Here is a 25993-nt window from a genome sequence, read left to right as displayed (position 1 = left end):
GCTTATGTCATTTCAAATTCTTGAGGCCGCGTCCGACCCACCGACCCACCGACCGACGCGCGACGGACGACGGATGCTGCACATTTTATTTAAATAAGACCTATGCAGTTTTTGTTTTGCTATTTTCTTTTTATTAAGATGATTTCATCTTTTATATGACTTTGTCGTCATTTATGAACTGCACACTCAAAGAAATATAATCTGCTTTAAGTCAAACATTGAAATACTTGGATTCATACTGTTTTATTGGTGATCTTATGAGTTGATCTTGAATTAAATTCTTTATTTTTTTTGACAGACGCAATCTCTTGGTGTTCAGTGACTTCTGGGAATAATATTATATCAATATACGAAAACGAATATAGGTAGATATAGGTACATACCTAGCAACAAAATTGTGTCTTATTATTTTAAATGTTGATATCAAAAAGTAGGTATAAAGCCTTTGATGGTTAATGGCAAGAGATACTATAATATCTAGAAACAAAATTGTTGGGTTGGCAATGATGATGTAGGAGGAGTGGTTGTTGTATATTATTGTTTATTTCTACCCGGAAGATGAAATGCATCGTCTGATATCCATTGTCTCACCTTCTTCTTCTTCGCCTGATGCAATGATAAAGAAGAATACAACAAAAAAAAAACTTCATATTTGAAAACTGAACTCCGTGAAGACGTAAATAAGTGTTTTTTGAATTTGCTTCTTCGAACCTAATGGAACAACGAATTATGAACCATTCCAGTTAAGGTAGGTCTGATTTCTGATATGACTTTTTTTATCTCGCTATCAAAAAAATTCGTCAAATATCATGAATCTTTAACTTCAACTATCTGCCATTATCAAGAACTTTCTCAATAACTTTGCAAATATACACAAACGGATATTAAATTTTAGTATATTTAGAATTTTTTAAACGTATTCTTAGTGACTTAACATATAAATTGTTAGAGTAGATAAATATAGAAATGTATTATTTTGAAACTTCATTAATTACAAAATTAACTGCCAATTTCTTGAAAAATCTCTAATCTGTAGAAACTCAGTTAGTTTCAATATACAATTTATTGATCAAGTTTTACATCGATACAACTCTGAATTATGTAGATCTTTTAGGGATAACTTCAATTTATAAGGCCCTCGAATTTGGGGTCTAGATATTAAATCTCTGTTTAGCAATATTTTTATTCCATCAAAAATGATTTTTGGAATAAATTGATTTTGGAACACATTTCAAATCATTGGTTAGATAAGGTTAGGTTAACGTGGCTGTTCATGATGGAAACGGACAAACATAGGCCAGTTTAATGGCTATTGTGGTACCACATGAACCCTGAGGATTCCTCGTAAGCTCAATGGAACCCAGTTTGAGTCCCTTACGAAGCGTGAGAGGCTGTTTATGCTAATATGATTAAGATCGTTTGGATCGTTAAAGAAGAATTCTGCTAGTAATTCTTGCGTTTTTGAGCTAGAGCAGGGCATGTACAGAGAAGATGAAGAATTGTTAAAATATCATCCTCGTCCATACAGCTACTGCAAACATCGTTTGAGAATACGCCTAACCGCCTTTTTCATATCATAGGGATATTTAAAATGCAATGGTAATTAATGTTTGCAAAGTTAATTTAAAAAAAAATTGCAATAATAATAAAAATGTACAATGTAAAAAAGAAACCTTTATTATAAACATAGTAGACGGTTTTCCAAACGTGGACAGTTTTTTAACTTCAAACAGTGGGATGACATTATTTTAACGTTAATAATGACCAAGACCATTAAGTTTACAGAAACAAAGCCCATATCCAATATTACCAGATAAAAGTGTAGATAAACACACATATATCTTGTTATAAAAGACAAGTCGACCGTTTGGACACATGTACATATGTCCAACTTTTCAAATTTATTGATAAGAAGACACGTGAACCTGAAGAATCAAATAGGTACCTAAAAATTTCAACTTTTATTGATATTGTTGTATTTTTCATCTCGACAATAATCTTCTAGCTGAACTTACTGAACACGCAATTACTTTAAACGTTTTCAATATGATTATCAAATCTCATAAGAAAAATTGACGGAGTGTTAAACTTAAATCTATTTTCGTAATTTCGGTGATTAAAATCACATTGCTTTTAGATTGTAAGTCTTTACGTTAGAAAGTTTAGACAATTTGTATTTCGAAAAAAAAGTGAGAATGTGAACACTAAATTCCAAAATATATTTCCGCTGGAAGTCAAAACGTAATACTGGTCGACAAAAATTACGTTTTTCTTCCGTTGCACACACAAAAGAATGCTTTTTTCAAGGATTAAAATGTCCAAAAATCGAATTTTGTGTTTGCATTTTTCTATAACATCAAGTTTTTAAGATTTGCTCTTTCTAAAAATGTTGAAAAAAATCAAACCCGGAGTTTTAGCCTTAGCTAAAAATAAGAAATATATCTTAACAATAAACTGTATGATGGTTGATTGAAAAGAACAAATCATTCTCTTCAAGCATTTTAGGACCTTCCCAAGATTTTGGAAATTCTCATTAGTTATTATTGAGTCTTTATTTAAATCTATACTCAGTTCCATCCAACTGAGATTTAAAATTCCCTAGAACTCAAAAACAATCTTAAACCGAGTTCTACAGATGTGATTAGATATGCAAAAATGTTCGAGCTATAAATATTTCTAAAATGAAATTCAAAAAAATAAAGAAAATTAATAAATCGAGCATTTTCAAAAATCTATACAGAAGACTGTTATTTTTTTAATTTTTTTTAAATAAATCCCTTCAAACAGCTTATACTCAGTACGCCGCCGCGCCGCGCCGCTATTCGTTCGAAAAAAAAAGACGAAGGAAAGTTAAAGTTATTATTTCAAAGTGATAAAATAATCACAATGCAAACAATAAATTAAACCAACAATACATTTAAACAAAAACTAAATTGCCCTTCAGAAATGGCAAAAGCATCCACCAAAAATATATTTTGTTGAAGTTTTGTTATGAAAGTCATGGCCAGCGAAAAAAATGTCGGCTGTAAATTTGTCTGTAGCAAAAAAATGATGCCAAATTATAAATGTACCTACTGTAATGAGTGCAGCTATATCACCTTTCAAATGTGCACCAGTAACTGAACACTACAATGGCTACACCATACACAGGTAGGTAAGGTACCTGTACTCATCTTTAAAAGTACATAATATACATACAACGAAAATAAAAAATATTGCATTTATATATTTTGAATGAATGCAAGCATCAGACTTGGATAATGTTTGTTTTTGAAAGGAGTTTTATATACAAATTGGTCAAATTTAACCCGGGCAACATGATGTTAAGCGCATCATTAAATGAATAAATAAAACTTTTGCAACTTATAAACTAAGGCAACCCGTTATGTGTAGGTAATGGTTTTTTCTATTTTGTTAAATACTATGAATCTCATTAAAGGAGGCAAAAGATGTTGTTTAGAGAAATGTTGAAAGGCTATCGCGTTTTTTGTTGCACTTTATAAATGGAAACATTTATGATTTGAAAGAAATCAAATTAAAGATAACAAGGCTTGAAAGTGTGTTACTTTTTATTAAAAAAAAAAGAAAGAAATGGTTCCTTTCTTACAGAATCCGTTTAGCTTCATTTTTTGAACAAAGCTGCTTTACTATGTGGCACACACATATGCACAATGCACATGTATTATTATAAATTGTTAAAATAAACGATGTGTTTTCACTGTTATTTTGTCTAAATAAATGAAATAAACAAACAAAATGGTTATAATGTAGAAAATTATAATTTAAGCCTTTTAAGTTTTAAAATGAAAACTAGGGTTGAGATTAAAAGTGTTCAGTTTCGACAAAAAAAGCATCACAGAAATATTAGTTTATTCTTAGATCAAAAGCAATACAAATTCTCTAGGTATAATAATGGGTCTTATTGAAGATGAGGCGCAAAAGTAAAAATAAGTAGGGAGTATATAGGAATACATAACAATATTACGTCCAATTTTTTGACAACGTTGTAGTCTCTAAAACTCGGTTTATTCTTAAATAAGAATTCGATTGATCTCTAACTCATTTTTGTCATCAAGTTTTGTGGGGTTAGAACTCTGATTTAAAGCTCAGTCTAAGATAGCACTCGGTTCAGCAAAGTTTTTACCTCTTTTTTTAAAGGCCTAACTTTTAAATTAATTCCAGTTTTAGATTGAATTTCAGACCGAAAGTACATAAAATGTACAGTAAAATATTGTTGGAAATATATAAAAATGGACTGATGTTTTGTTTGAAATTTTGTTGAAGCTGACAGTTTTATAAAGTTTAAGTTACATATGCATTTAAGCCTATTAACTTTTTTAGTTTTTTACATATTACATATGAGTTTCTATATAATGACCACGGGTTTTAAGTTTACACAAATTGACATAACAGCTATTTAAATTATGTCGAGAAATAACATCCAATTTAAAATAGTCAATATTCTCATGGACAACATGACCAGATAAAAGTGTAGCTAACAATGTTTTAAGAAGACAAGACGCCCGTTTTGACATTATGTGCATCTGAAGAAATATTTAAAAACACTAAACTCTTATCAAGGCTTTAGCGCCACCTTAAGAAAGTAAACTTTTATCAATATTGTTGCATTTTATATCTCGACAACAATCTTTATGCTAAATGTACTAAACACGCGACTTTGTGAAGCTTTTCAATAATATGAAATTCTATAGAGATTTCAGGACTTTAATATCTGAACTTATGGTTCAATTTTTTAAGAAACAGTATATAAAATTAAATCGAAACCAATTTGTGAGAATTTTTTGTTTTGTTTTTACCCTACGTTTCGCCAGTTGTTTTCCAGCTTCTTCAGGGGATTTATTTAGTAGTTTATATTAAAAAAGAAAAAACATGATTAAAAGTTGCACAAAAAGTGCGAAAAATTTAAATATGGACAACACTAGTATCTGGCGAATTGCAGATGGATTAATTTTATTTCATTTTTAATCGCATCCAACTGATTGATCATCAAAGCCTAAGAAACAAAAAAATTGCTCACAAATTAAAAATATGATCAAATTTCCAATATCAAACCAATTTCTTTTGATCTTTTTTAAAGTAAAAATGTTCAGTGCAACACGAATATGTATTAATTTTTCAAAAAAGAACAATTAAATAAAATCTCCAATTCTAAAGATTTCAATCTACTAAAACACGAAGAAAATATATTTATTATTTAAAAAACAAAAGTGAGAATCAAAAATAAATCCTAAATTAAATGACTATTCCAACAAAAACTGACGAAGTTTTCAATTTTATTTGAAAAAATGTCAGAACTTTGATTTAGAAGTAGCTAGAAAAATAGCAAATCAAAAGACGTTAGAAACTCAGTTTCATTCAACTGAAATCTAAAGTTTCTACAATTAAAAAATAATTGTTAACAGTTTTAAAATGAAGTTCTAAAGATAAACTAGATAAAATAAATGTTCAGTATCACACGAATATGTGTAAATTTAACAAAAAAGAACAATTAAAAAAATCACCAATCTTAAATGAAATCTACTAAAACACGAACAACTATTTTTATTTAAAAAACAAAAGTGAGAATCAAAAATAAATCCTAAAATAAATAACTGTTTCAACGAAAACTGGCCTATGTTTTTAATTTTATTGAAAAAAGGTCAGAATTTTGAGTCAGAAATAGCTACTAGTAAGAAACTCAGTTCCAATCAACTGAGATCTTAAGATTCTAGAACTGAAAAATAATTTTTAACAGATATTATAAAATGTGAAGAGGGCTCAAAATAGTTTTAAAATTAAGTTCTAAATATAAACTAGATATAGTTTTTAATTTATTTTAAAGCTTCGTCAAGAAATTGGTCGTTATAATGTTTAGAAAATCTAGGAATTTCCTAAAACAGATTAAATTTAATCAAATTAACGAGTACAATAATAGTATCGAAGATAATTTTCAAGAAATGTAAGCGTAAGCTTTAAAACGAATCGTACGATTCAAGAAATAAATAGATCTCATATTTTCAAAAGAGAATTCAAAATATTACACGGTGATGTTCTCCAGATTGGTACAAAATGTGTACCTACATATAAAATTTTTTAACCAGAAAAACTGTCTTTGGTAAGAATTTAATGCGTATTTATGCAAGCTTTCACATGAACCGAAATCAGAATGAGGCTCAGAAATCGGTTTTGAGAAAACAGCCACAAATACAACAACGAAAAGATTTTTTTTTTACTTTTCCACCATCATACCAACCGAACCAATTTCTTCGATGAAATAGGAAAACAATCCATGAACCAAGAAATTTGTTTGAATCTGATAATTGAAAACTTCTTAAAACAGAAGGATTTACATATAAACGAAACTACAAATCTTATAAAAATCCTCCTTTCAATTTTTATTAAAAACATCTTGATTTTAAAAACAATAATTAATATTATTTTGTAACTTTCATTCACTGTTTTACGAGTAGCTAAAAAAGTAACGTTTTTTTAGAAAAGCTAAAAGAATATGAAAATCGAAAATCGAAAAACATTTTTTTTACGAAAATATTTCTCCAATTTTGTTTGAATATTTTGTAAATTTCTGTAAATGTAATAACACATAATATGACGTTCACGCATTGAACAAAAACAAATTGTAATTATTTGATCTAAAAGGTAATATTTTAGTTTCAAAAAATTATTTTCAAAAACAGAATCAACAAAAAAAATGTACTTATTTTTGAATTTTTCTTATAAAGGGAAAATATGTTATCCGATTTCCAATAGCTTCTTCATCAATATTTTTCTCTCAATCACATCAACAATATATTGAATAAATTTAAGAAGTTTTCAAAAAAATTATATTTAAAAAGTTTGTTTGTTCTCCACTTTTTAGTTAAAATTAAAATAAAAGAAAAAAAACTGTTAACAAAGCTTTTTTCAAAGTTAGGTGTTTTTTAACCCCAACAAATTAACTTTTATTCAAAACTCTTATAGTTTCAACCTTTAAGAAATCCAAATAATTTCCGAAAATGTTAATCCCAACATTTTTTTTTAATTTTTGAATAAATTAAAGATGCTCCACGATCAACTACCAACTCTTCAAAAACAGAATAATTCTTGATCCAAAATTCACACTCATAACAAGAACATTACAAAACCAAAACTCTTATTTTCCATTTAAATTTGTTCCACTTAAAAGTGTTGATTAAATTTCATAATAATTTTAATTAAACTGTTCACTTAATCACCAAAAGATTTTTACGATTTAATTTCAAAAAATGTTTCGTTTTTACCTATAAAATTCTCTTATTTATATTTTAACTATTATATTTATTTTGGGTTGAACATCTAACGGAGGATCAACGGATATTCGTTTGCCGATTTAATTAATTAGCCTTTGAACAAAATATCCTAAAATTGAGAAAAATACAACAACAATAAATTAAAACGAACAAAAACTAATCAAATTTAACTCGTCCTCGCACACCGTTTTGAAAGGCAGTTTTGAATTGAACTCGTTTCGTTAGCGGTTGAATTCTAACTGAAAATGAAAATTTCATTCGCCACTCACTGTCGCTGCCGAAGCAGTTCAGTTGCTGTGCTCTGTGTGGAAAATCTATCCTCGTTCATTTTCAATCGGGGTGCAGGAAAATTATATCAGTATCTGAACAGTTCAGATTCAGATACATTTTTCGTAGCATGTAGTTTACACTTTATTTACACCACCGCCCCGGTCGCCACCACTACTACGCCCGCCATGCACACGTTCGTTCTCATTGTGCTATGTGCATAGTTGCACAACAATATTATGTCTAACATGATGCAGACCTCATGCAACATGGAAAATGACATACGCAACAAAAGCGTTTCTTTTAATTTTCGATGTTGTGTTTTTGTCTTTTGTATCTAATGTGTCTCAAATTCTAGAATCTCAACTTTCGATTCTCGATTGGCATAGGCTTGGCCAGGCAGCGAACGTATCTATGGGGCTTAAAGGGAGTCCGGTTGCATGAAGCACAAAGATACAAAACCCAAGTGAAAACAAAAATATACACCGGCATCGAACATGATTTTTTGTTTTCAGTGCAAGTATGACCTGAGTTCGATGGTTGGTGAGTTGTATTGTTTAAAACAAATTGTTGACGCATGAAAGTGTGGTGTGGCCGTGTGGTGAATGGTGATGGTGAACTTGGATTGAAACCTGTAGAATGTGTTATTTTGTTTTGATGGGTGTACTTTTGTGTTCAACGTGGGTAGGGCTTCCTAGTTGACTTTTCATTGTAAATAAATTAATGCGAAGAATTGTTTAAAAGTCAACAGGATCTTGTGCACAGATTGCAATATTGCGTGTTTTCAAAAGACTGATGATTTGGAATCACCCATCATTGGACTTTAAAAAGAATCACTTTTTTTTTAACCAAAAAATCTTCAAAAAATGTATAAAAACTTATCTTCCACTCGAATATCTTAATAATAAATTATTGAGTTGACTTTAGTAACCAATATTTACAACTTTTAATTAATTATTTCATTTAACTTTAGATTTATTTTCAATTTTCAACAAATAATTTCTGATAACAAAACTATGTATACGTATGTAATAATTTTAAAATTGTTATAATATTTTACATTAAAAAAAACACATAAATATTTACTACTAAATTAATTTAAATGTAATCTAAAATATATAAAAATCAAGTAAGTACTTTTTTTTAAAGAAACAAAAATAAAACTTATTTTATCATAAGCAAAATATTGTTACAGTCAAACTTCACTATAACGAACTTCTACATAACGAAGATCTCCCTATTACGAATTGATTTTGAGTGCTCATCTTTTTGGTTATTTTTCTGGTTTGTTTTGATCTCCTTATAACGAGTTTCCATAAAGCGAATTTTTCTCTACAAAGAACAAATTTTTTCGCTGGAAATCCTAATTTCATACATTTTTGTTTCCACATGACGAATTTTTTCAAATAATTTTCTGTTAAAAACAACAACATGCAGAGAAAAAAAACTTCCCAATTTCTCCAAGATTTTAAATCCAAACATTCTATGTTCAGGCTTCAGTGAATACACCTAATTGAAAATGTCTCGAAGTAGCATTTCTCTTGAGAAAAAGTTGTTGATAATTAATAAAGTTGAAGAACGATTGACTAAAAAAACAGATATTGCTATTGAAGTGTTTTGAACCTTTCTACAGATGAAAAGTAACGTACCGACTAATTTATTTGAATCTTTCAATTTATTAGACGATTTGTTCAAAAAGAAACATGGAAGAATTTTATCCAAACTAAAACCACTGACTTCTTTAAATAAAAGTAAAAACAAAAAATTTCTGTATAACGAAATAAATTTCTATTCCCGTGGAAATTCGCTATACGGAAGTTTGAATGTATTTACTTTAATGTTTTAAGAAAAATAATACTGACAACTTTTTTTTTATAAAGAAATGGTTTTGATTTAAGTGTTATGAGAAAAAATACAGCTAGGTTCTACATTTCACTTCCACTCAAAATGAAATTGAATTTGAAATCAAAATCGATTTAATTTTTTCTTGAAATTAAAACGAAATATATTTCCGTGTTTGACATTTGGATTTTTGCGATTTCGAAGTTATTTGAATTCGGCTGGATTCAGTTTGTGAGATTTGAATTAGATAGTAGGAAATTGTTTAAATGCAGCAGAATTTTTAGGTAAAGGAAATAAACGTTTATTCCTCCTTTGTCTTTAGGGGAACGGACAATACATTTTAACTGATTTTAAAGCACGATAAAAGTCTCCTATATAAAATTTTGAGTAATACAACGTTATTCTAAAAATTTTCATGCTTAAAAATTTGTAGGTTTTCGTGTTAGGTTAAAAAAGTTGTCAGTTGAATTATTCATACAAAATTTGAAGTTACCAACAATATATTTCATATAAAGAAATAGTTAAGTTTGAAAATCTAGTTTTTTAAATAGATTTTTAGTAGAAAACAAATTTTTACCAATTTAAGTAGCATTTCTTAAATTTTTCATATTGGATGAATGAAATTAATGTGAGAGATATCAAGAACTGAACACCAATTTTTACCAAATTTGCGTACTTACTATTTTTTGTAGATTTTATTTTTTATAAAAAAATGGACTGTTGGATTTTTATAAAAAAAAATTACTGAATATTGAAAACAATATTTTCTGTGAAATTAATAAGTTTGAAGCCCATAATTTTAACTTTTGAAAAGTTTAGTATTGGTTTTTTTTTAGGTTTTTATTTTTTTGTAAGAAAAACTGTCAATTCGATTTTTCTCAAAAATTTACTGAAGGTTGACAACATTATTTTTAAAAAGATAAAGTAGTTTAAAATATCTTAAAGTTTTGAAAAGATATTTAAAATTCAATTTTTACCAACTTTGAGTATTGTTTTTTTTAAGGTTTTTATTTTTTATTTTAAAAACTATCAATGCTCAAAATTTTATAAGATGTTAAAAACGTTATTTTTCGTTGCACAAAATTGATTTGGAAATGAAATCCTTTTTCATTCGTACAATTTTCGAGGTGACATTTTTTTTTTAATTTTTTTTTTATTAATAAAAAAACCGTTAATTGGATTTTTTTATACAAATATACTGGTTTGGTATCACGTTACAGTTTATAATATAAAATTAAATTCAGGTCTCTAGAGCCATTGGTTCGTGAGATATTTAGGGTTAACCAAATGTTCACCTTTTTTTTAAAAAGCTATGGTAAAAAAAACACCCACGCAATTTTCTTGAGAGCCCTTTCTTCATTTTTTTGAACTATTATCTGTGTAACAAAATGTATTTGAAGTCGATATCTCTTCTGGTTCTTGAGCTATGGACGAAAAAAAAACGTCACGAACGTACGTACGTTCATACGTACACACGCACGCACATACATCTTTCTAAAAATCTTTTCGACTCTAGGGACCTTGAAACGTCGAGAAATGTCAAAAATTTCAATGTGACAAATTATACCCATTACAATAACTTAAAATACGAAAAATTATAAGAATTATGACAGTCAAAATAACTATTTATTGACTGATTTCAAAAAGTACTCGAAATTAAAAAAACGATCGAATGATAGAACCCTGAAAACAATATCACTCGATTTTGAATTTATATATTTTCATTTCATTTATATAATATTTTTAAATATGTCCTAAAATTAGGACTTACTACAGGAAATAGTATTTATTAGCTTTGGATGAATTTTTTCCTGCAAATACTTAAATTTTTTTTTGAAAAACAACACGTTGGAATTTGTGAGTCTAATTTGACGTATTCGGTTTTAATTTTGGGATTTACTTTATAGAGTGACTTCAACTCTTACAAAGTCAAAAACAAAAGTGTTAAAAAAAGGAACGGAACAGTAAATAATTACAGTTACAGAAATCACTTTTAAAATGTATTTAGTATAGATAGGCAGGCATTCAAATGTGTTTACAAAAAAGAATAATAAAGTAAACATATTTTTATAGTATTTACTGGCGATTGTGGATGAATTGTAGTATTTAATTAAAATTAATCCAGTATTTACTACTTGTATAAAGTTACCAGTATATACTTTTGTTATACAAACGAAATTAAATAAATACTGTTAATCTTGCCTTGCCTAATCTTTACTTTAAGTAACAGTATTTACTTTTACTTTTTCTAGTAGTAACTACTTCAGTTTTATGATGAAGTACTTACTAGTAAAAAAGTACTTAAAGTTAAAAAATATCCTTTCTTGTCTGCCCCGAAATTGGCCCAAGAACTGCAACTAATAACAAGTACTAGAACAATATCATTTCGACTGGTCGTTACTGATTAACGTGGTGCTCTTATCGACCAGTTAAAAACCCTTTATTTCGATCCAGAATCAGATAAAACCAATACAGTTTGCAATGAGGTGGTGCGCGAAATTGGAGACATCAAGCTAAGGACCGAGCTAGATGGAGAAGTCTGTCGGGTGAGGCCCTAGTTAGCACAGGACTGTAGCGCCACCTTAAGGAAGTAATTAAGTAAGTTTACAATAGAACACGTTTCCTGAAACGTAAAGTTTAATGCCAAAACATTTTTGAAGTCCTTTAGTCTTCTGGTTTTAGCGAAAACAAAAATGTGTAATTGATATAAATTATTTTAAAAACCTCGAAAAAGTGTTGATGACGCACAGCAATCGGCACCACCACCAACGCCAACAGATTCAGCTGCTGAAAAAGCTGCTGAATTGGTTCAAAGAGTATCGATTGAAACTATTGACAGTGAAATACTTTACAGATATTATTAAATTTTTGCAAGAATCAGTGGAAACAATTTTGATGATTAAAGGCTTTACTGGAAGAGATAGAAAGCATCATGTTTTAAAAACTTGGCACAAGACGATGACAGCAATTAAAAAGAGTTAATTCCGATTTTTGTTTCATATTCAAATTCACTTTGGTCCATTACCAGTACTATTTCAAACTTTAGTTAATTTCTTACAAATAGATGTCTCTAAAACATATCAATGGTACTTTTCAGTTTTTTAAATACTTATTTCTTGCATTATGAACAAGGAACATCTATACATTAAACACAAGAACAAATTAGGTTGATTATATGGGGGCCGTTTTATTTAATACATTTTTAAAGAAGTAACAGCCAAAATAATATCTCTTATTCTTGTTATAAGTGTACCATTCTGAATAATTGACAAAATGAATTGAACAGTATTTAACTAATATTCAAGCTATGAAAAACATGTTTGGAAATTCTTCTTACATTACCTTTTTTAAATGCACTCTGACTTCTTGATAACTCTCATATTTCAAATAACTTTTTCATATACAAATAATAGGCACGAGTATAAATTTTCCTCATATATTCATCCCTAATAAAAAAAACAGGATGATCATGCATCAAATATATTCATAGATCTTTTCTTAGCATCATTATAAATAAGAGCACAAAATAATATTAAGATTAATTAAATCTGATTGCGCAACACAACTTTGCATATACATTACAAATATAATATAAATACCATTCTAAGTAGCTTGAACACATTTATCAAAGATGCAATGGAGACAAATAAATCCTTTTGCGTAAGGCGGAAGCATTTACAAAAGACATAGCGCGGTGCAGATTATTATTTGTTAATATTGCAGAATGATTTCTTGCATCTTTCGTTGTTTATGGTTACAATCGCAATTTATGAAAGTGATTTCTGGAAACTCTTTAATGAGACAGCGAGGGAAATGAAGATTTGTTATTTAACAGAAAATAAAGAATAAGTAAGAGATCAAGCTACAAAAAAAAGTCATAGAAAATAAGGGTATTGGATATCAGCAAACGAATCGTATTTCGTGACATATGGCGATACATTTTTCAGGTGAATTAATCAGTACAATTAAAAATTGTATATAGAAATTAAAAAAATGTGACTGTGCCTATTCTCTTTTATTACTTAATCAAAGGACAGCTCTGAAGCTTTTCGTTTTTTTAATGATTATTGGTGACCTGAATAGATGAATTGGTTTGTAACCAATGTTGAACTGAACAACTATCATCTGCTTCATCAAAATTATTGTTTGAAAGTCTAAGGAAAAAGAAAATGGGAAAAATCCCTTGGAGTTTTCCCAGCCAGTCCTTTAGTTATAAATAATTACCTAGGTCATCACATATGTTTGGAGGAAGTCAAAGAGGATATTGCTATAACAAACCACACAAATTTACTAGAAGAAGCTTTAATTGTGGTGGTGGGTTCGTTTATTCAATTATTTAGTGAAAACATAAGGTATCCGAAAGGCGATTTTATTTCCACTACACAACTTTAAATTGGTAGGGAATTATAGAAGTATTTAATTCCTGAATTGCTCATTGAAAATTTTCGCACTAGTTCATGGGTTGATTATGAGAACCTTTTAAGTGATTTTCAGGCTGGTGTTAGACATGATCATTCAACAATTGACTAAATTCTCACCCTTATCAATATTGCACAATCGCTTTTGATTCTATCGATAGAAGGTCACTTTTCTACAAACTTTCATTGATATGAATGTCAACGGAAATGCCAATGGCTGAAACACAAACACGCTTCAGGAGCCATAGGAATACAAAGCATGCTAGCACAATGAAGCTTCGACATCACGTTTCATTTCAATTCAATCGGAAGCTCTAGTTCAAATTTGCCGATTATTTGCTTTGTCTGACAGCTCAACAGCTGTAAAAAAGTCAACAGAGAAAATACATTTGCTTTTGGAAGGATTCCTATTGGTTTTTATAGGATGTGTAAGCTACTACAGCAATTAATTTAATTCAAAATTCATATTTTGTTTTATTTTGAGAAAAAATAACAGCTGCTAATGACAGAAGTGCTATTTTAGAAATGTCATATTGGAAGTGGCATTCAAAGCAACCTCGAAGGGCAACGTAACGCAGACGAAGCCGAAGCTGAAGCGTGTTTGTGTTTTAGCCATAATGTTCTTAAGCTCTTGTACTTGGACACAAAATGAGCGGTATAGAATGACAAGTATCTGTCAGAATGGTTTGCAACAACAATGGGAGTAAAACAGGTATGTGTTCTTAGTACCCTCTTTTCCATACTGTTACTCGATGACCTTCAAGTCTCATGAATTTTGACTTTGAAAAATATTGTGAAATTTGGAATTGCAAAACTTAAATATTTATTTATTTATTTCCATCACCATCAATTAGAGTTTATAGTAACTCTTACAGACTAGCGAAATACATAATTTGTCTTAACATAAATGTTATTAATTAATCAGAAAGAATAGGCTGAGCATATTTTTGAATGTATCCCTACTCAAATGAAAATTAAAATCAATAAAATCAGATATTTGATTAATTTCTGTGACACAGCGAAATATGTTGATAAGCTTTGAAGATCTTCTTGAAGAAGCACACAGTCAACTGGATCCTTAATGCATCTCGAAATTTGAGACCATCGGCAAACATCAAGAAAAAGGAATTCAAGAGAAAATCAGGTCGATCATTTATGAATATAAGAAACAAAATTTGTCCAAGATGACTACCTTGAGGAACACCCGAGGAAACATCTATTGGATTTAGCAAGTTAGAATGTATACCTAGTTTTTCCAGTTTATGAATTAAAATTTTATGGTGAACTCTGTCAAATGCTTTCGTAAAATCCTTATGTATGACATCGACTCGATATCCTTTTTTTAGATTATTTAAAACAAAGTTAGAGAAAATTGTAAGATTTGTAGAAGTTGATCTCCCGGATACAAATCCGTGTTAAAATAGGGATATATAATCTCTTTTAATAAAAACGAAAGCTTATCGCAAAAAAAATGTTTAATAAATGAACATTTTGCAGCCACACTGATGCATCCAAGACTGTTGAAACTGTCTACTGGTACACTTAATTTAAAGGTTACAAAGCTTATATCGGATACTTCTGTCTCTTTTTTTATAAGCATGTTACATTCAAATAGTTCTGAAGAAATGTTTGTTTTTTCAGATAGGTATTTGACAATATCCTCGGAAGTGATTTTATTAGAAAAACGTGAAATATGGAGCTATTAAGTTTTTGGTATGAAAGCACTCGATTTAGATTATGATTGTTTTCATTATTTTCTTTCTATATGAAAAGCCATCTTCCCAACAAGCTACAATAAGCAAAAACAGCACTTAATAGAACTTTGGAAAACCTGTATGAGTTCAACTGAACTTAGTTTGAGTGCGAAGCATAAACTTTTGTTTTATGCCGTTTAAGTTTGGGGTTATCAGCAAAAAGAAAAAGTTGAAACTTCCATTTACTCCCTCAAATTATATGATTTTATCCTCATCCAGAAAATCATTTAACAAAACTTAATGTAACACATGCATTCTCTTCAAAATCTTTGTTATATAAAAAGTGTGTGCTTATAGAAAGGAGATGCAAACAACAACTTAGTGTTTTGGTCAACAATATGGAAGATTGGAAAGATCATTTGTTCATCTTCCTAAAAAATCTGTACAAAAAACTGCGAGGCAAGTTTAAAAACAAAGCGCAGTCATTATTCTACAGACATTATTACTGCAAACTAAGCTTCATGACTTAAATGAACTCAACTAACTAACAACTCAGGAAGAAAAATGCATCTTCGACATATCAACAATGATTAAAGCTAGAGGAGAGTTGCTGAATTTGAAATTTAAACCACACAGGGATGATCCTCCTCGGACGACAGTATAATCCCGTTTCGTAAGGATACAAGATTCTGACCGCTTTTTGCGAGAAACTATACTTGCTACAGAGCCAAAATAATAGCTAAAGAATTCTAGTTTCTGTTTTTTTTTACACTAAACATAGTCCAGTAGTACCCGTGGCATGATGGTTAGTGCGTTGGACTGTCATGCAAGGGGTCTTGGGTTCAATCCCTGCCTGTGCCACCTTAATTTAAAAAATTAATTTTCACGGGTACTGCCTCTTGCGAGGAATTGACAAATCCTTCAAGAGTAATTCTTGTCATGAAAAAGTGCTTTCTCAAATTAGCCGTTCGGATTCGGCCTTAAATTGTAGGTCCCTTTCATTCCTGACAACAGTACTCGCACACAGGAATGGTTGAGAGTTGTAAGTCACTAGGCCCTGGTTCACAACGGACTGTTGCGCCACCCCATTTGATTTTTGAAACATAGTCCATGGTCTTTATTATTATTATTATCATCATTATTATTTTTTGATCATAAATTAGTTTTTTTCTTTGAAATTTCTAATAATGGCCTAGGCCTTGCTTTAATAAAATTGAGTTGAGCAATATTGCAAACCTTGTTATTTATTTTAAAATTAAATAAAACAATCTATCTAATCTTATCCAAAAATTCTAAATCTAAGAAACTACATGAGCATTTGCAGTTCAAACACAACTAAAAATCGTTACAATAAAAATAAAAAAAAAACAATAATCTGCTTGCATACTTTCTCGTTTCTCAAATGTTGTTCCATAATCCAAAAAGATTGCACTGAAAAAACTATACCACCCATCGAGAACTCTATAACTCATTACAAATCATAACATTCAATGAAACATCCTCAGCAAAAAACAAAGACCCAAAGCAGATTACACATAGTATAACAAAATTAATTTTCCCAACATATAAGTCAAACATAAACCAAAGTTCATCCCTCAACCTTCACGCCCTCTTTATGACCCCCCAAAATCTACTTCAAAAACAAAACATATAACTAGCATTAGGACATGGTAAAAACCAAAAACAACATCAAAAACTATATAGAAAAACCCTACATCACCACACGCAAACGATTTGCCCCTGAAAAATGTTAAAACAATTTGTACACCGAGATTAAAATCACCCCTTAGCGTATTGTCAAAGTGTTAAAAGTTAAAGTGATGACGTTTAATACCTCTCGCACTTTTCACTAGGAAAAACCAAGGAACTAAGAGACTTAACCATCGTATTCACCGAGGACGAAGCAAGAAGGACTTTTGCACAGAGCTCAGCAAAAAATGGTTCAAGTGAAAGTATATTTTTTTCTCTACAATTCAAGGATTTGGCTACGATGTCGGTCGGATAATGACGATTCCAGGACACTACACTACGCTATATTATAGTGATGCTCCTCTATACAGTAAACACCCCCATTCCTCCATAGAGAAGTGCTTCCGTCGAAATGGTCTTCGGATCTTCGGAAGTGTGTCCTTGTTGAACAGTAGGTACTTAGATGCTTCCTCTGCTTCTCTCTCCCTGATTCTGCTTCAGCATAGCATCGGTTGCTTACATCCTCAATTGGTGAGATTATTCATCAGACATTCATATCTCTCGAGAGGGGTTTTCATTTCGCGGCATTTTGTTCGTCCTTCTTTCAGTATATATAAGCTATACAGGGATCCACTTCTTCATACATACTCGTACATATGTATGTGCATTCATATAACAAGGACGATAAGGCAGAAGCGGAAGAAGAAGAGGGAATAAAATTTGCATATGTAAAAATGCATGCTAAAATTTAATCAAAATAAAGTTCGTTAGAGAATAGACTGACGTAGTAATTCGTTACACCCAGAAACAAACGTTAGAGTTTTTATATGAGTTGAGCATGCATGTGGTTGGGGAAGGGGGGGTGTTGTGTATGGAACTCATCCCTAAACAATGTTGTGTCGGGCCCACTGGGAGTATTTCGAAAATCACAGCGATAAAAAGTAGACACTTTAAACATAAATGCAAAACAGCTTACACTAAAGAAGCTGTTAGAAATTATTTTGTTAAACAAAATGTCAAGCTTCAAGTACATAATCTTTGCATTACATCTCTTGTAAGAAGTACAACAGCAATTTTGAGGTATTTACAAAAAAAAAGCATTATACCTCAAATCAACTTAAGCATGTTCCAGAAATTGGGATTTGGAGACATTATTCCAAGGTGAGTACAAGACGGGAAAATTAGGCCTACACAAAATTTAAAATTGTCAATTATTATTAGAGTGAAATTGTAACTAGGAATGGCCCAAAATTAATTAAAATTTAATCCTTAAAAATGCAAAAATACAATTCAGAAAACTAAATAGCAAACAAATTTCCAAATTGTTAGAAATGATTCCTCATTGCTCAAACAAATCTCAATATTGCACATAAATATACGGAGTGGAGATACGACACCTTGAGCCTCTACGACTACGAGTATAAAAGGTAAACACTCGACGCTGCATCCTTTGATGAAGTTTCAACACGATGTCGCCTCAGCCCTAAATAGCCCATCGTGTCACCTTTGGATGCCTTCTGGATGTTGAGAAAGCATTTCATAGCTTTAGAGTATGGATTAATGGCCTTATCCATAAACTTCTCATGCTTGGCTTTCAAATGGCACTCGTTTTTTTTTTTCTTCCAGAAATTTCTACGCATAATTGGCAAAATGCACATCGTCAATGAAGAACATCAAGGTTGAAGTTGCTCAAGGATCGAAGTTCGACCCGTTTCTAAATAGAATCCCGACTTCAATCCAACCTAACCCCGATAACTGCAAACACTTTCTGTACGCCGTTGGTTCCTTGACCTACATATATAGCCGTGAGCAAAGTAGAAGCACACATCCACCGACTGACTCTTTAATTTTTACCATAAGTGGGGTATTAAAATCAACTGTCGTCCGAGGAGCGATACTCCAGACAACGACGGATCGTCACTGTGGGCCATGAGGACCGTCCAATACCAAGGAATTTATTTCGCCGAGCTGCTTAAGATTAACCCGAATTCCCAGAAAGTTCTCAAGAAAACCAGTTGGCCCTTTCATCGTGTCCATCCATTGATTAGGAAGAGTAATGGACTTAGTCAACAGACCAACATACGGTATATCATTGATTACAGCTTTACCGTTTGGTATATCTTAATACTATCAAATTGTGTATATAAAAGTTCAATAAAAAATTCAAATCTTTACTAAAACCAGAAGAAAAAATGACAAAGAAAGAACACATGACAAATTCAACCAACAAATCCTCTAAACTCTTTAAAAGTAGTTAAAAATCGCCTGTCGAAAAAGGTAACTTTGTTTTGAAATAAAAAATACCCTTCCTTAATATTAGTTAATGCGAATTAAATATATTCTTTGTTTCACAATAGAAAGCTTTACTTACCTTCACCAAAACTGTCAAACTTAATGTTTTGACAAGGAAAATTCAAAACAGCAATTTAACACAAGAAATGACAATGATAATGACTGACTGATAAATGTAATGAAAATATATGTAACTTAGAAAATAATACAAAAAAGCCAATTTAAAAAACAAGACATTTCTATCCACGTTTTCAATATTAAAGAAACAAAAACATAGATTATCCAACATAAACAAAATATATTAGAATACCTACGATAACACTAGTCGACAAGGTTTTCTTACTGGTATTGAAATTACACTTTTCCAATAGGTTTTGGCAGTCTTAATTCAAATCCTTCTTCAATATTAATCTATCAGGTCAGGTTCTTGAGATAGGTATCACTTTTAAAAATTTGAAAAAAAAACAATGCATAGGGGTTTTTGAGGCTATCTAAATTTATGAAGTAGATTTTTTCAATAAAAGTCGTGATGGTTTTCCAAATCTATAATTCTTTTCTTCAGTTGAAATTTTTATAATATTCGAAAAAAGTTCAAAAGTTGTTAGATTTCACCTGTCTTGCAAAAATCTAAAAGAAACGTTTAACCATCTTTGCTCAAATGGTTTTAAACAGAAAAAGGCAAAGCGGTCAAAAGTAAGTTTTGTTCTTGGAACGAATCTGTTGTTACATTACTAGTTTTTGAAATATATTAAAAAATAAAGAAATAATGTGGGAAACTCTTTTTTTTAACTTGCTCAAGTTAAAATTAGATTTAGGATTCGAAATCAGCAATGAAAATTAAGTCAAAAGCTTATTTTTTCAAAACTATAAATATATCAAATTCAAGTTTCCTTAAAGATTCAAATACAGACTCATAACTCATGAGAATTTCCAAAAACTAATTAAGATACTAAAATGTAACCTTAAAATCGATGTTTATAGCTTATTCAAAGAGGCACATTTTAAAAACCTGATGTGATAGAATAATTAAGGGGGAGATTCGATTTAAGGACATATTAATCCTTTAAAAAAGTATTCCTTTCTTTTCGCAACAGTGTTGAATACAACTTGTATTTCTGAATTTCTAAGATATTTAAAATCACATTGAGAACTTTAAAAAGAAATGGATTTACAGGATGATCTTGGCGAGATTGATAAAATATGATAAATAAAATCATTTAATTTCAGAAAAAAATATTATTTACGCGAAAGAAAATTGTAATCGGATGTACTCATCGATATTTATTTGTGTGAAAAGCCTTAACAAATTTTAAGACACTCCTTGAAAGTTTCATCTAAGCAGAGTGCATAATTATGTAACAAACTATCCTTAAGAGCAAATTAAAAAAAAACTAAAATTGTTTTTAAAAGTGTAAAAAATCATTGGAGTTTTCGAAAAAAAAAATCTATCTTAAACAAAATAAAAGCTCTCCATTTTGCATAAGATTAAAATATTTTGAACAAAATAAACTTGAACAAAAATTTAAATTAAATAAATAATTAAAAAAAAAAAAAAAAAACACTTACCTTTTGGACAGTCTTGTTCATCAGTTTTGTCACGACATTCCTCGTAACCATTGCATTTAAGGTGGAGTGGTACACAAGTGTCATCACATTTGAATTCATTTTCAGAACATTGGACTAAAGAAAAAGTGTAATACATATATGTTTGCTTTTAGTATATATAGTATTTGTTTGTAGATTATGTTTTTTTTGTGAGTATATATAAATGTATAAATGTAGTTGTTTTTTATGAAATATTATTATGTCAATGTGTTGTATAAAAATATATGTGTTATAAACAAACAAATTTTTTTGATGTACCTTAATAAATATTTACATATAACAATGGGTACCTTTTTTAAATTCTTAATTTTTGTATAATATATTATTCCTAAAGCACACAAACAATAACGTTTCTTTGGTAAACAAATAATCAATTTTGTAAAGCTGTATTTTTTTCTTTTATGCAAACAATACGTTATTTTATAAGCTTGATCCACCTTTCTCAGGATTTTCCTGTCTTTTTTTAAGGTGAAAAAGAATTAATTTAATTTGAATACGAAACATTTTTAAATCTGTTGTATCGTATACTATTTCATTAATATTTTGTTATTATTGAAATATATTTTAAATAATACGCATTTGCACCATCACAATGAAATGGAGTAACATATTTTTCCATTTTTATTATATACAAACTTAAAAAAGTTGAAAAACGAGCAAGAAATACTCGTAAGTTTAACATAAAAATGTATTATTATATTATTGCCAATTAATGGCAATACCCGAGTTTTTGTTGGCATTCTATAAATAGTATAATAAAGGATTTCTAAGAAAATCTATCGGCAGTGGCCAGATTCTTCTTCTTTGACATAAAATAAAAACTTCAAAAATTGGGTTTGTTCGTAGACTACTTCATTAACATGTGAGCTTGAAGCCCGTCTCAATTCTTTATATAATCGAATTGAAATAAGTTTGATTCGACTCGATTCCGATGGAGGATCGGAGTCGATTCAATATTTGTGAAGAAAAACCAGAGGAGGTGTTGGTTTTACAGATATTGCATTATGGTCTGTTTATTTGCAGGTTTGTGTACAAAAAAATATAGCTTTGTTTTAATCAAATTTAAAAAAAAGAAATTGGACATGGAAAAGGTAAGGTAGCATATACTAATATGGTGCTGAACAATTCAGTTCTTCATTGTTTAACACGAATCAAACTATCTCACTTGCAGTTCATAAGAAACATCGAAACACCATTTGCATTTCAGAAAATGGTGTCAAACTTAATCATCTTTAGATCTTCTTGTGCGGTGGAAACACCAAACAGATTTATTTGATCTAAACTGAGATAAACCTTTGGAGTAAACATAGTACAACTTAATTATCTGTTCTATTGTTTTCTCTTGCAAAATGAGCTCAGTTAGTCCATTTTCATTAACAAAATTAAATAATATCAACAGTAACAGATTGATTTTTTTCGCCAATGGAAAACACATAATTCGAAATGCACATTTAGTCAACGAACATAGCCATGGAGATACAAATGCAATATCAATCGTACCATTATTTGACAATGAAATCACATGAGATCCATTAGAGGCTCGTATAAATGTCAAAAACCAATACGTAGTAAGATTCTTCTTTAACTTTTATCGGTAGTATTCATACTGCGGATATTGTTTTTGTTATTCGTGTAAGATCCTACTATAATATTGATAGATTTTCCAACAAAACACGGGTAATGATAAAACACTAAATATAAAAGTAAGTTCTATTTTTATTAGTTATTTATATGTTTTGAATATTCATACAGATAACGCAAGAACAAATATGAAAACCATCAAACCAACTAAAGAATCATTTCAATTGCAATCTAAACCCGTATTAAATTTAAGACAACAAAAATGAAATGAAAAGTCTCAGTGCTGCCTGAGTATTATTTAACTACTTTACATATTATAACGTACCTTTGATTTGTACTACAACACTCTCTTAAATTGATTTAAGTACTTACTTACAAATCGTTTGTATTTTTCGAAACAAAAATGTTTATAGTAAACAGAAAATGTTTAAAGAAATAATGATAAGTATTGAGTATGTTATTATGATCGACCTCCAGCCGACTGCAAATTTGGGGAGTGGAGTGATAACCAAAATTCCTTGATGTAAATGTGTATATCAGGTCTTTTTAGCCAGTCTTTTCAGGTCGAAATGATAATCACCCTGAATACAAAAAAGTATGTCCAAGGCGTTTTACTTTCACCTTTCTGCTTGCAAGACGCATTTCAAACTTGTTCAAATGCATATTTCAACTTAAAACTCCGAAAATCTAAAAGTGGTATACCAAAATATTAGAAACAGATAAATACAAAAATCTCATTTCAACATCAAATTGAATAAAAATCAAAATTGTATTTGATGATAATTAAATTTATAGACAAAACTATTCATCATCAGATTCATCGGATGAAAAATTTAAAGTCGTGTCTTCATTTCATTTTTTCATTTTTGATTAAAAAGAAATTTTCAATGGTTTCTTTGGCCGAAATTCTCTTACACCAATTCAGTTTTACAATATTATTATCGATCCACCTAAATGTCCAAGACATAGAGGAAAGGGAGTTAATGGATATTTAAAAACTTCTTTCATATTAATTTTGGATGATCTCTTTGATCCTATGAAAGGTACCCTTCCTATCAAATTCTTTACCATTTGTATTCCTTGAGTTTTTCCACATGCAACTGTTTTTGTGATCTTGTTTTCTGAAGCAAAATTTACAATTATGTTTTCACATTGTTTTAAAATTGTGAAACGTTTTATTTCCTCACATCTTTTAACTGAACAAACACTTTTGCTTGGGCTGGGAAACACAGTTACCACTTCAGATGTTAACAAGTCCGGAAAAAGGATTACTGACATTTACTATTTCTGTGATCAAATTCTTGAAGTCTTCAGAAAATGTTTAAGAGGCCAGTTAAAGCTATCATTGAAATCGATCCGGGAACATTTTTGAATCGATATTTTACTTTGTTTCCCTTAGAAAACAATTGAAAATTTTATACTGATCGATCGGAAATCACACAAAGAATTTTTTTGAGAAAAAGAAAGTGTAATTGCGCATTTATTTTTCTCTAAAAATATATTTTTCTATTTTCCGGACGGAAATTCATTTTCCTGAACAGCTCATACTTTTTTGTTCAAAAGTCGTTCCACTAATTTGTGATCCAATTTCACACAATTCCAATGACAGATTCGGTGGATTTCAATCAGGAAATTTTTATCAATGACAGAAATTTGTAATGATATCTATAAACGACCTGTCAAGAAAATTCCAATGTTTGTTTTCAATGATGAAAACCAATGATAGCTATAACTGGCGCTTAAATCTGAAAACTTTTTAGATATCGTTGCAACCAAAACGCCAAGTTTTTTCTTCTGATTTTATATGTACCATTCTTTTGGTAACATATCATGGAAAAAAAGTTATCACGGTTTTAAGTTAAAAAATGTATTTGAAAAATTATTGAAATGTCTTTGGCAGTCAGAAGGCCTCAACCAAAACGTCTTAAACATACATTTCTGTTATCAAAAGGAAGTTTTCTAATGTTTTGGTATATCATCGTTTTTGTTATACCTTATAGGAAAAAAATGTTTAGGGTTTTGAGTTCAAAAATGCACATGAAAAAGATTTATATAATATGGTGCGTGTATCTACACATTCGCATCAAGGAATTTTGGTTATCACTCCACTCTCAAAATTTGACGGCTCTAAGAATCTTTTAACACTTGTTTGGATAATATAGTGTCAAGCTACGGCAACAATTTAAAATCTATTAGTTAAAACACAAATCGGTAAATGCTTATTAAAAGTGGTTAAAAACATGTAAAATATGTGTGCAAACAAATATCTAACTACTTTTTCAAGTTTATAGTTAATATACGTCTGATCTTTTAATGGTGTTTTAGGATCAGAAACAAAACAATAATGTTTAAAACGATGAGTTTAATATCTTAAACATTTTAAAGGTTACATTTTTATTTGAAAAGATGACTTTTTTGTATAAATAAAAATAAATAAAATCACGATTTAACTTTGAACTTTTTAAAATATATAAGGCATTTTTATATAGTATGAACAAATACACTTAAAATAACTATAATTAACTTTTTGTAGCTTTTATCTTTGGTAACCTTAGATCAATATTTCTACCGAAAGGATTGCATACAAAATTAGGTGGGAAATTTATTTTCATATGACATAATGTATACAGGAAAATAGAAATGTAGGGTAAAAGTGAAGATGGGAAGATAGATAAAACGTTCGTACCTACATTACATATTTGATCGTATGCAACTTTAACGTAACGCTGGTAAAGGTAAAATTTTAACTTAAATTTCCTAAATCTACTGAATTTTTTCTCAAACAATTTCCCAACATACAAAACAAAACAATCACAAACAAAAAGAAAAAAAGGAATTTATGATTTAACTACCGTCATATTCAGGACAGCCAGCTTCATCCTCGCCATTTGGACAATCTTGTTGCCCATCACAATGTTGTTCATCACAAACATTTGTGTTACTGGCATAACAATGGAACATTGTATCACCTCTGCACTCGGGATTTTCTCTATTGGGATAGTTTTCTCCACCTCCAGATGGATAATCCGTGATAATACTTTCAGTAGCTGTGTCAAAACCTCTTCCATCATCACTTTCACCATATGATGGATTTTCTCTTCCTCTTTCTAATGGATCCCTCGAAACAGTACTACTTGATGTTGAAGTATCAATTTCGTATTCATTTGTTGAAGGATCATAAGGTTCTCCTCCTTCATTAATGTCGTTTGTTTCTGGGTTATTTAAAAATAAATTAAATACGTTTAAAAAACGAAACTACATATTCGAATTTTGGTTTTTCTGTCTTTTATTTAAGCAGAGAAGGGAGCAGCACCCCATT

General features: G+C 29.9%; 1 protein-coding gene across 30 annotated transcripts in view; it reads right to left on the bottom strand.

Annotated features, from left to right (window-relative positions):
• The window catches only part of LOC129945377 (basement membrane-specific heparan sulfate proteoglycan core protein), a 212624-nt gene that overhangs the window by 133347 nt on the left and 53284 nt on the right, over window positions 1–25993 (bottom strand). For 22 of the 30 annotated variants that reach the window (XM_056055090.1, XM_056055091.1, XM_056055068.1 and 19 more), the window contains exons 7-8: window positions 25527–25886; window positions 21055–21168 (exon numbers count right to left, since the gene is read on the bottom strand). In XM_056055090.1, the coding sequence (XP_055911065.1) occupies window positions 21055–21168; window positions 25527–25886 (474 nt within the window). Of the gene's footprint in view, window positions 1–7277; window positions 7396–7457; window positions 7560–21054; window positions 21169–25526; window positions 25887–25993 lie in introns of those variants that run through there. The other 8 variants (XM_056055094.1, XM_056055097.1, XM_056055093.1 and 5 more) reach the window with 4 other exon arrangements.

Source organism: Eupeodes corollae, chromosome 2 (assembly GCF_945859685.1).
Source record: "Eupeodes corollae chromosome 2, idEupCoro1.1, whole genome shotgun sequence".
Lineage (NCBI taxonomy): Eukaryota > Metazoa > Arthropoda > Insecta > Diptera > Syrphidae > Eupeodes > Eupeodes corollae.
Note: the sequence above shows the minus strand (reverse complement) of the source record. Positions and strands in the feature narration are given on the sequence as shown.